This window comes from Rhyacophila brunnea, unplaced genomic scaffold (genome assembly GCF_057557595.1).
Source record: "Rhyacophila brunnea isolate RB1 unplaced genomic scaffold, BYU_Rbru_1.0 scaffold_12, whole genome shotgun sequence".
Taxonomy (NCBI): domain Eukaryota; kingdom Metazoa; phylum Arthropoda; class Insecta; order Trichoptera; family Rhyacophilidae; genus Rhyacophila; species Rhyacophila brunnea.
Genome location: NW_028232774.1, coordinates 7,001,455 through 7,013,873, shown reverse-complemented (window position 1 = coordinate 7,013,873; position 12,419 = coordinate 7,001,455). Strand labels below are relative to the sequence as shown.

At 35.3% G+C, this 12,419-nt stretch overlaps 1 protein-coding gene across 2 annotated transcripts in view; it reads left to right on the top strand.

Moving 5' to 3' along the window:
* Positions 1 to 12,419, top strand: part of kibra (WW and C2 domain containing protein kibra) — a 130,330-nt gene that overhangs the window by 67,666 nt on the left and 50,245 nt on the right. For both annotated transcript variants that reach the window (XM_085960704.1, XM_085960703.1), the window contains exon 3: positions 10,927 to 11,021. In XM_085960704.1, the coding sequence (XP_085816830.1) occupies positions 10,927 to 11,021 (95 nt within the window). The remainder of the gene's footprint in view (positions 1 to 10,926; positions 11,022 to 12,419) is intronic.

Here is a 12,419-nt window from a genome sequence, read left to right as displayed (position 1 = left end):
TTTCACAAACACTTCAGATAATCAAAATTTGTTTTTTACTTGATCCTTTACTAATAGGTAAGAAGGTTTTAACAATCTTTTATTATGTCAATGTGCATTTACGATCGGGGATGCGCATAGTGCACGAAGAAGCCAGAAGGCATAACCCGGTCGTAAATAATGACTAATAGAATACCTAGTACAAAACATAAATCAATTAGAATTTATTGATTAATATTTTTGCCACTCGTACCCGTTAGATATAGAGACCATTATACCACTTTCCTCTAGAAGGTATATAAGGTACTTTTAAACACTTTGTACATTTTGCATTTTTGTTTATTGTTATTAAATCTTAGTTGATATTATTCTTTTGACTTATTAACTTAAAAATAACAACAATGGATGAAATATAATATTCCTAAATATTATAATATGTCACATATATAATATTGTTTAAGTATATAATATATAATTATCAAGCCTCGATAGCGAAGGCTGCGTGACTAGCAAATGCACTTACGACCTATGTAAACCTGCCGTTCATATTGTTTTAAAAGCACATTGCAAAGATTATCCTTTGCTTTGTAATTTTATTCTTGTAAATCCACGGTATTATAGATGGTTGCACTATTATATCTAAAATGTAAACATAAATTTATATACAATATTGGTATATACTACAGCTGATGATGATACATACTATCGTATGGAAAATAATTCATTTTTAAGTTGTGGACTTCTTGTACGTATCATGCGACAAAAGCAATAAAATCGTCTTCAAGTTTTTGTCATTGGTCGGGAACCTTTTTTGATACATACACCTATGTGGAATTTTAAACACAGCAAATTTTTCACAGTTTTGAAGTTACGCTATTTCTTAATGTATATAAATCAGTCATTTAATAAATAAGGACAAATATCACCAACAAGTTAGTTCAAGTAAACAATCGACTCCCACGTCCTCTATACTTAATTGACTTTTTATGCAATAATATGTACCTACCTATATTTTGAACTGTTATTCAATTGAAAATGTCCATTAGGATAAAATCGGTTGAATATCAACATTATGGAATAAATGTGGAAAAAGTACGAAAGTACATATAAAGTGTTTTAATGAAATATGTATCTAGATTCTAGGTACTAGTCGTTTTATGTGATGAATAGTTCTTTACACTTTATAATATGTAAGTATTTAAATCAAATACATAATATAATCATATATCAGATAATTACTTTTTAATAACAACATTTAAATATAATGCTAATTATGTCGAATGGCCACCTAATCGGCGCGCCTTTAGCGTACAATGAAATAAATGGGATGGCGGGACTTTTTTTAACATTACACACCTACAAACTTACCTGTAGAATTGCCAAAATGGAACTACGAATTACCATAGGACGCCATTTTGAAAATTTCATTCGAATGTCAGATTTTGTCCAGTTACTAGTCTTGATTGGGTAGTTTTCGACAATGGCTCCATTTTTTTGTAGTACATATTCCACTTTTAATCAATAAATTAGGACCGGTTTCGTCCGCCTCAGAGGGACATTTTCAACTGAATCTTCCCTTGTTCAGTTGAAAATATCCCTCTGATGCGAACGAAACCGGTCCTAATTTATTGATTAAAAGTGGAATAAGTACTACAAAAAAATGCGTTTTTTTAATTAAACAACAATAAATATTAACGCAATACAATCACTAAGTGAAAATCTGAAGTATTAAATGGGACGGCGGGACTTTTTTTTAACGTTACACACCTACAAACTTACCTGTAGAATGGCCAAAAATGGAACTACGAACTACCATAGGACGCCATTTTGAAAATTGGTCAAAATTTGAAAAATGTCAGATTTTGTCCAATTACGAGTCTTGATTGGGTAGTTTTCAACAATGGCTCCCCCATCCCATTCTTCAGATAAGTTTGTAGGTCTATAACATGCATTTTATCTAATCAAGGTCTTATAACTAATTTAATCACGGTGAGTAGTTTAGTGTGTGGCATTGCGGATTAGTAGCTCTGGAATATTCTAAATCTAAATATATTAACGTAATACGTAATATTTATAATAAACCTATTCAATAAGTGAAAATCTGAAGTAATATTATACTGCAAACCTTTTAGAAAAATGCAATTACGGCTTATGCAATACACAATATTATAATAGTAGGTATTTTAATTATTCAAACGAATATTTCCAGGGATGTCTCGCATCTACATATGTATTCTATAGACCGTACGCCACTCGTATTTTGAAGAGGAAATTTCTTACGATCAATTTGATGAAATTCTTCAATGTCAATAGTTTATAATCAAATAGACCAGATTGGGCAGAGCATCCTCAAAATACTTAAATATCTAAATAAATAAATAAGTATATGACTTTTTTATCGATATGTAGGTATTGTTGTTTAATTTAATAAAACGCATTTTTTTGTAGTACTTATTCCATTTTTAATCAATAAATTAGGACCGGTTTCGTCCGCCTCAGAGGGACATTTTCAACTGAAGGCATAAAGGCTGAACTCATTTCCCTCTGAGGCGGACGAAACCGGTCCTAATTTATTGATTAAAAGTGGTACAAGTACTACAAAAAATTGCGTTTTATTAAATGAAACAATTATACAATGCAGTTCCACCATGAATTAACAGTTAACAAAATAAAAGATATGTAGGTACTTTTGCGATATCGGTATTGTCACTTGGTAATACTAATAGGTATCAATATGATACATTTAGAACATAAAACGGGTCAGCGGACAAAATCTTTCAATATTTGTATTTATATTAATGGTAGGTACGCAAAAGCTATTCGATATTTAATTATGAAAAACATATTCTACACGCAGTTTATAAAAATGGTTTACCATTACTTACCTGCAATAAAACAAACCATCAATTTTGTAATGCGATCTTTTTAATTGCGATTTGCGAATTTGAATTCGTTTGAAGTGGCCACACTTCGCATTATAATATTGGCAAGACGATTATTTTAATTACAATAATTATCATCGCACCTGAGCTGCCAGAAAAAACAACTGACTAATTGTAGAAATCCATACTAAGAATCATTTGGGCAAAAGTATCCTTAGGATATTGGATTCGTCCACCATTTTAATGTGTTTTTTTATGGGTTGACGGTTAAAGACTCGAAAGATCCGGCCTTTACTCATAACACAAATGCCTCTGCTTGAATCCATCTACTTAGGTCGGCGAATGCGATGGAATGTTTAGCGCGCGAAAATTAGCATACGTTGCAGCTGTGCGATCGTATGAGCGTTCGTCCAACCACCAACCAATATATTTTATTTCTTAAAATGTAACTTAAATTGTAACTTATTGACAGTATCCTGGTTGCGTTTTGTGTGATTATGTCTACTTATATTTTTTTACGGCAGCCACGGTTTGCTAAAACGCGACTGCATTTTTGAACCAGACCGACCATCAAATGGTACCCGTGTGTAGCAACAATTATTGTTTCCAACCGTATCTTCTAGTAGTGTCATTCAGTTGAAAATGAATGCCCTCTCAAACCCATTGCGACTTATTAATCGTTACCTATTTTTTTAATGTTCTCTTTTGGCGTGCTGGGTCTCTTCTTGCATTCTCGTGCACGGCAGTCAATGTCTTGGGATGACGTTCCTGCGGCTCGTTTGGACTAATTTTGAAGGGCGTTTAGTGTTCACTACGCTAATGTATACGCCCGATTCCCGATGGGTGTACATAATGTGCCGGGTGGTTATAGGAAAAGCAACTATGAAGAAAACTACCTATATCATTTTTGTCGGCTTGGTAAAATGACAACATTTTTAGACATGGTAGGTATTCCAATAGTTCTTTTTCATAATATAAATTATGCTTACAGTATAATATCTTACTAGTCTGTATTCTTTTTCGATTTCTAAAATTAGCTTAATAAGCTTATTCCTCTGTCTTAGAAGTCGTTTGGACTAATTTTGAAGGGCGTTTAGTGTTCACTACGCTAATGTATACTCCCGATGGGTGTACATAATGTGCCGGGTGGTTATAGGAAAAGCAACTATGAAGAAAACTACCTATATCATTTTTGTCGGCTTGGTAAAATGACAACATTTTTAGACATGGTAGGTATTCCAATAGTTCTTTTCATAATATAAATTATGCTTACAGTATAATATCTTACTAGTCTGTATTCTTTTTCGATTTCTAAAATTAGCTTAATAAGCTTATTCCTCTGTCTTAGAAGCAATCATAGATATCACCAAAACATGTATCTTCGAAAGGTCTTCAGGTCTCATCCAGGAAGCCCACAGTTCTGTCTAATTTTGAGAAGTTTTTTTTTCCTGATCATCCTGACCTGACTCCTTTCTCACTATTAATTAGGCAACCCTCGGCCGACTATAATTTAATTTTTTATTATTAATATCAGCCCACGTATAAAATGGATATCCATTTCAGAGACCCTCCCGTGAGTTGTCTATTTTGATCAGAGGCGCAGTTAATTATGCGTCAAGTCAAGTCACTCAAATGCTCAGTGAAATTTGACCCGAGATATCTACCAGTTAAAAAAAATCACCGTCAAGCCTAGAACGGCGTACCTACGTCTTACGAAACGAAGCATTTCCCACCGCTAGACGAGAAATGTTGATAGTCGAAATATGCGTACGACTTCCGTCTCTCGGCTTTTGGATTATTTTTTTCTTTGTGTTTGAATATTTTTATACATATTAATTCTGACGACGATTCGAAGCGGCGTTCGGCGGGCGATTTAGTCATTGCACGACTAAATTGTGGGCTTTTTTCTCAACCCTTTCTGCAACAATCTCGTCTATGGGTTAGTGCACAGAGGTTGTATGTCCAGTTTTGTATTGAAATTGATTTTAAATGATTTGAATAAATGAGACAATTATCTTATCAAATATCATTTGTTGACTTTGCATATCCTCTAATAAACTAAATACTGGAATACAATTTATTTATTACATATAATATTGTGCACCAACTGCAGAACAGTTACACTGGCACTGACACATCGAATTCGCATCAATAATTTAAGATGATAAACCTATACTCTTTTTAAAATGAAATGAAATGAAATGATATAAAAATGAATAGGTATATCTACATACTACAAGAATTCTAGACCAATAAAAGATTTTACAGAATCTAAAGAAGGTTTTGTCGTGGCTATCTAATGTATTGACTAGCCTAAACCGCCCTGCACCACACCCGGTCTACCCAAAAACCTAATAGAAATTGCCTATCAATCAGTGTGACGCCGAAAATTGGTCTTTATGGCGACCAGGTGGGACGACCCGATGGGGACAACAGGCGAGTGGACAGACTTAAGCAACTCGTCCCTGTCCGTATACATTTCAGGACATTTCCAGAGGATGTGGTTTGCATCTTGATACCTAATTCCACGTATGCGTTTTAACAGATATTATGTCATCAAATGAAAAAGAAGATGAACACCGTCGTTTGAACCAAGTGTCAGATCTGGTAAATAGTGGTGATAATTACTTCATGTATATTTATTGTGACTAGGACAACAACTTCCTGTGTATAGCTGTGTGACAAGCGACTGCAGACTCACTTCAATTATTATGACGTACCATCAGGAAACTCAGAAATAATGGGAACTGAAATACCAAACGGGTAAAGAGTAGCAGTTACCCGATCTCGAGTAAGGAAGAATCCGGGATAAACTTGAACACGGGCCAAGAATACGCCATACGTCGAATACGGACAACTGCTCTCGGTTTATGCATTGACGCTCATTTAATATTGGTGTATTACACACTATTGCACGTGCATAATGTGTGTTTCATTTTCGAAGGACACTCGCACATTCAAAGCCCTGCATCAAAATGCGCAGCGTGTTGAATATAGCCTATCGGAATTATATTTATTATTTTTGTTCTGTGTGTACATTCTATCTTTTTTAGTGCCCCGGAAGCGCAACTTTCCCGGGTCCTTTGAGAAATCCCAAATTTCGGACTTTTGCTCGGGATGCAACGAGTTGAATGAATTTTCATTCACAGCACACCTCTGACGTATCGTTTGAATGCAAAGTAGATGTTGTATCACTGCCCGTCACATTACTAGACGCTTTCAGCGAATCCAATGCTTATCGCAAATTTTCGAAGAATACAGATAACAGATCGATCGTGGTTCACAGAGTCGAGTGCTCAGCTAGACTTTCAACTAGACTCGACTTTTTCTAGATTACTATCCGTTTCATCGGTTACGAAATGTTTACATTTTTCATTTAATTCTAGAATCTAGATAGTTACATCTTTTGAAGGTAACGTTATCACTTATAAGAGGGTTGGCGAACCTTTTTACTTACGCGTGCCAAACTTTCCCAAATATTATTTTTCGGCTGTTTGACGTGCCGAACAGTTTTACACGAGGGAAAAAATAGGTTTTAAAATTTTTATTTAAGAAATGATGTTGATTTAGATAGGTACTACTCACAGAACGTGGCACACATATATTATTATAGCTTTATCACTTTTTTTCAATTAGGAACTACCCTACATTTCGGTCCACCAATTTTGAAACGGTCTGCCAGAATTGCTACTACTAGCTTCACCAAGTTTGTGTTTCTTATTTGGTGGAGTATTTTTTTTTTGATAGAAATTATTTTTTTTTTGTTAATGTAGTGATCAGTTTGATTCTTTACGCACACGAATTGACAACAGAATTGCTCTGATCAGATGAGGCATTCTGCCGCTACTGTGGTCTCAAGCATTGTAAATCGATCAAAATTAGAGGTTCGCGACGCGGAATTCCCCGCCGCCTGATGAGGTTAGTGCGATAATGTTATATTTGACGCATAAAGCATAAGGATCGACCTATGACGTTTAGCTAACGTGATGCTTATTCTTGAATAGTATTTGCCTGCTATTTTTTATACAATGCGATCTGTCATTTATTATTATTATATATGTATTTTTTTCTCTTCAAACACGTGCCATGCAAAATTGTCTCGCGTGCCATAGGTTCGCAACCACTGACTTATTATCATATTATTATCAATGGCTCAACAAACAATGTTTAATTTGAATACTTGCAGAATTTCTTTGTCCTACGTTTCACAGTTTCGTGTTATTTATTTAAATAAATATATATTTCTCTATGCCTCGATTGGGTTCTGTTTCCCCCAGCGAATGTGAAGTACGTAGGTACTAGGCAGGTGAAACGGTTCGCGATCGTGGGAATCGGAGGGAATAAGCTCGGTGTGGCGAGTTATGATGGTCGCGATCGGAATATTGAGTGTTCAACTAACTTGCGATGCACTTTGTCGGATCTCTTTTTTTCTTGATAACATTGCTGGCAACCGTCATAATCTACGCACGTGCAATTCTTTTATAAGTTAGTACAATGAGAATATTGTACGTAATCCACACAATTTAATAAGGATCACCACCGGGTTTATTCGTTCATGGGTGTGTTTCTGTTACACGTACAAAAATACGATAAACAACATCTGTTGACAATGTCCATTTGAGTGATGATTCCATCAAAAAATAATTGACAGTTACCTATCATCGGATCGGGGATATAGTTTACGACTTTCGCATTACATAGGCGGGTATGGCCAACAGGTAGATTGCCTCACTGGTTTATTCACCAACAAGGCCCTCTAGTCCAGTACGTAAGGCATCCGGGGACTCTGGAGTTCAATCATCGTTGGGTCACAATAATTTTATTTATGTGATTTTCTCAAAGCCTGGGTGTTTGCGATTGTTTCTCTTCTATTACTATATACACTACTGTTATTGGGCCTTATGCATATATTATTATTTTTTAAATGCAGTTTTAACCAGTAAGAGATTTATCAATAAAGAAGGTAAGTATCTTGGATATAGCGTTCAAAATCGTTAATTTATTTAGAGAAAAATCCCCCCAATTTCGGAGTTTGTATGTTTGAGTGAGATAATATTTTTTCTCAAAAAACTAGATGATTAATGCAAAAGTTATATGTGATCTTCATCTTGCAGATCTTTAATAGAACTGCAAAGAAGAAATAAGACATGAAATGGATGTTGGCAATGACATTAATATGGAAGAATCATCTGGAAAAGAAAATGACACTCACTTTACTGTCGGGTCTGCCGAATGGCATAATCTGTTCTAACGCCATTACAATAAAGGTGATATTGCTATAAATTCCTGATGCTTTTTGTTGGTCTGCCGAATGGTTCGGTTCGAACGGGTTCGCTCAAATGAACATTGACATTAGAGACACTGCTCTAACGCCATTACAATAAAGGTCATATTGCTATAAATTCCCAATGCGTGATATCGCATAATGGAAATTGCGTGACGTCTACCTATACATGCGAATTTACTTGCTAGCTACTGTATTGAGTGCGTCGTCCATTGATAATGTCATTGGATGTTGGTCATTTAGCCGACCTATTAGTTCCTTGCTCTGGATTCAAAAATATTAGATACTATAATATAGTGATTTGACCGCGCAAAACCGAGACCCGAAACTTTAAAATTTCATAAAAATTTCAAACATTAAATTCAGAAAAATTAACTGAAAACCGGTAGTTGGAGGGAAACTCATCAATCATTTTGCGGTTTCCATTAATTAGTATTATTCACAGAATCGATCAATAAGATAATAATATTAATCCGTTCTATGCCGACTGCCAGTTACCCTAGCTAACTAGACTAAGGTTTTGAAGCCGAGCTATTTTTATTATTTTATGACCCAATCCAAAGAACACAAAGCAGCACCCCAACTGTCCTCAAATATTGGATGCGCGCTATGTTTACGTGGGAAATTTTAACGCATATTATGATAATATAGACGTAACTATTGGAAATAACATATTCTTTAATATGTATTTGAGTTCATCCCATATCTCTCCACACTAATTCCCATTAATTTTGTATTATTATATCAATTATTGTTTGACCATCTCTATAATATAGATTTATTCTATATACCTAGTACCTACATAAGTAACGTTGGTTGCTGTTGAAAGTGTTTTAGATATTTAAATTTCACCGAACTCATTAAACTAAATCTGCGAGCGAGCGAGCCACTATCTTCCATATGGATCACAATTCTGTGAATCAAAACAATCCATCAAAATCGTCGGCAACGGTTGCAACCGCGGACCGGCAATTGAATTCTCAAGGAGCATCCATCCATCCGTTGCCCGTGACCGCAGATTGACATCGCTCAGGAATTTATTCTTTTCGATGATTCATATTATTCAAACGCAGCCAAAGGTGTCCGATTGTTCAGTCAGTCGATCCACTCCACGGTCCTTAAGTTATTCTTCTCATTATCCGGCGAGCATTACGATATCATTCGGATGACATGCACCGCATCTGACCGGATATCCCATATTTGGATATCGTAACGTATGCCGGTATTTTCGATCGGATGCTATGCGCCATGCGGAATTTCAATTCTGTTACGTTGTGCAGGTATTTAAATAGGAATTATCGATGAACCCTGCGATGTCAAGTGAAATTATCGACGAAACTGATCATTCAACGCCTCTTGAGAGTCGTCAATATTGAAAAATTATGATTTTTTATTTTTTCCTTTGTATCCACAAATGGATTTCATTTTCGGTCTAAGAGAATATTAAATTTCATAATATTTTTTATGTGTAGTTATTAATTTCATCGTCTGCTAAGTGAAAAGCGAAAGTGTCACAAATTACTGACTGCTTTACGAATTATTTCGTTTCTCTTCTATTATTATTGTTGTTTATTTCCGTTGGCTTATAATATTACGGATCCCGGGTTAGAATCCTGGATCTGGCAAAATATATATATTGTGGGAGTCATAGTATGGACCTAATAGATTGAGCAAGTGGCTAACATCTATTTCTCGTATTAAAATCTAACTTTCACTCTGTGGGGCCCATATGATCTTCTAAGGATAAACAATAAATTGATCTAATCTATTCTAATAATGAATCTAATTAGATCCATAATATATTCTTGATCAAATATATTATCATTACTATAAAAACATACCACATAAGTTGATGGTTTTGTCATAAAATATGACTTGGGTCGGTGACGCCGAGCGCGAGAAAACGATGCAATAGGCTTCATGTAAGTGCAGTCTAATATACGAGTATCAATATGTAATTCGTGCGTAGTAGAAGAGATCGCAATCTGCGCAATATCAAGGTTAAGTTGCTCCATCATAGCTTGAAAATACTAGTAGCGGCACCACCTGTCATCACTCTTGTCGATGAGCTGAATATTTTTACCGTGTTCGACCCTATGAAGATCATGATATGGGCTTTGTATTAACAGATTTTAGATTTTTTTCCGAAAAATGAACGTTAATCATACTCTCTAAAGTCTGAAGACACATAACATACATTTTTTGCGAGACCCGGGATTCTAATCCGGGACCCACGACATTATAGACCGACACGTTACCACTCGGGCATCGTTGACGTCAATAATACTATTCAGTTAACAATACATTTTTTTTTTATATCACAAGAAAATCAATATAGGGTATACCTAACGATATTCATAGCGAAATGCATAATATATGTGACCAAGCGATTAACTGCAACGAGGATGAGAGGGAGGCAACGTGGGTGTTCTGTTCGTGCGATCACGCAACAAAGACGCGTGCATGCGTTACAGACAGCCAGATAAATCAAGACAAATATTATATAATTTATCATTAAAGTAACATTTTCCTTCATCTTCATCAGCTTATAATGAAGTAGGTACCTATTGAATTCAGATATTTGGTAGGATTCTTCTTCTTTGAATTTAGTGTTCGTACTTCGTTTAAACTTGTGTGGTAATTGAATGTAGGTACCTTGTGGAAATTTCTGATCTAAACACTTAATGTCCATTCGATAATTTTATTCTCAATTACTTAGCCTCGCCAATGTGATCGTACAAGAGTTGTTGTTTAATGTTGTATTGTTTTTGTCGTTTTCAGAGATGACGCAGTTGGAAGACCCGCGGCTGGAGTGGCTCGGAGTGCAGGAGGCCATGCTAAGGGACTACCTCACCACGGCTCAAGATGCCTTACAGGTAGGACAATCTTTACTTTGTGTCTTTACAGTGTTTACGCGAATATTCGATTATTGGCGTTAAAAGTAAAACTTCTTCTGCCGTGGTAGATAAAAATTACCACAAAGAATTAATGTAATGCAAAACTAAAGTTAGTCACGAATTCACTGTAGGTACACTGAATTAATCACCGAATCAGCTGGAGTTTAGTTTTGAACGCATAAATCATTTTCATGATGTTTCTGAAAGTTATACACAATATAAAATAAATGATTTTTTTTGTTATCCGCATACCAGAATAACAATAATATGACGTATTAGATTAGGATTAGGCGTTGTCTCGCATAAATTTTATTTGTGGTTTGCTCAAGGCGTGTGTACGCTGCGCTGCAATCTTTCTATGAACTTTTTTTTAGACCTAACGTATAATCATGCAGATAATATGAACCACGAAGAATAAATTCTTCGCATCATCACTATTATTCATACGCTCTGTGATTAGCATTTTTTCTTCTCTGCCAAAGCATTTTTATTTTATTCTAATCGACCAAACCAAACCATCCGAAAACCATAATTTATCTTTTATCAAAGTTATGATACAATGTCTTTTTTATGGAGATTCCAATGGTAACTCCATACCCATGTTACCATGATGTATGTGTAAATCATTATTCAGTGGCGCCATAGGCGATTCTTGTGTGCATTATTAATGTTTGCTAGAAAATAATACCACTACAGCTGCAATCCGCTTTTATTATGCCCGTGGTGCCACTGTATAATAGTACACCTCAAGGCCGAATATATTCTGGCCGGGGCACGAAGATGCAAATTTCGGTCGTAGTGCTAGTTGTTGTAGACGAAAATGATGATTGTTGTAAAATGGTACTATGTTATATTCGATCGAAAATCTCATTCAAACAGGTTACCACTGCATTACATTCGAAGATGACCAATAACTATCACTACCATCGTAACTCGATATTCAGTGTCCCGGTCTAGCTATTAAATAGTCGGCCATGGATTTACCTATATACCGAATGTGCGTCTTAAGCCAAGCTTCAAGCTAAAGGCTAATCCAGGATTTTCATGGTTTTTATTTAACCCCTCGGCATTAACTATTTATATGACAGTGTTTTTCAGGAGTTTGGGGAGGAAAATGGATTATATTTATAAATTTAAAATGAAATGAGTAATTAATTATTTTAATTGGTAAAATAGTAGATCTGTACTATGTTACTAATAATGCAAAGATGTAGTCAAACCTCTACCTACATAGACATTGGATACTTTGGATTTTGACGACCACCCTCTCGTGGAATTGTTTATCATCAAATTATTAAAAACCTGGAATTTTGTCGACATCAGCTGTCTTGGAATATTCCAATATCCGTTTTACGCTATTGTACACGTTTATTGCGT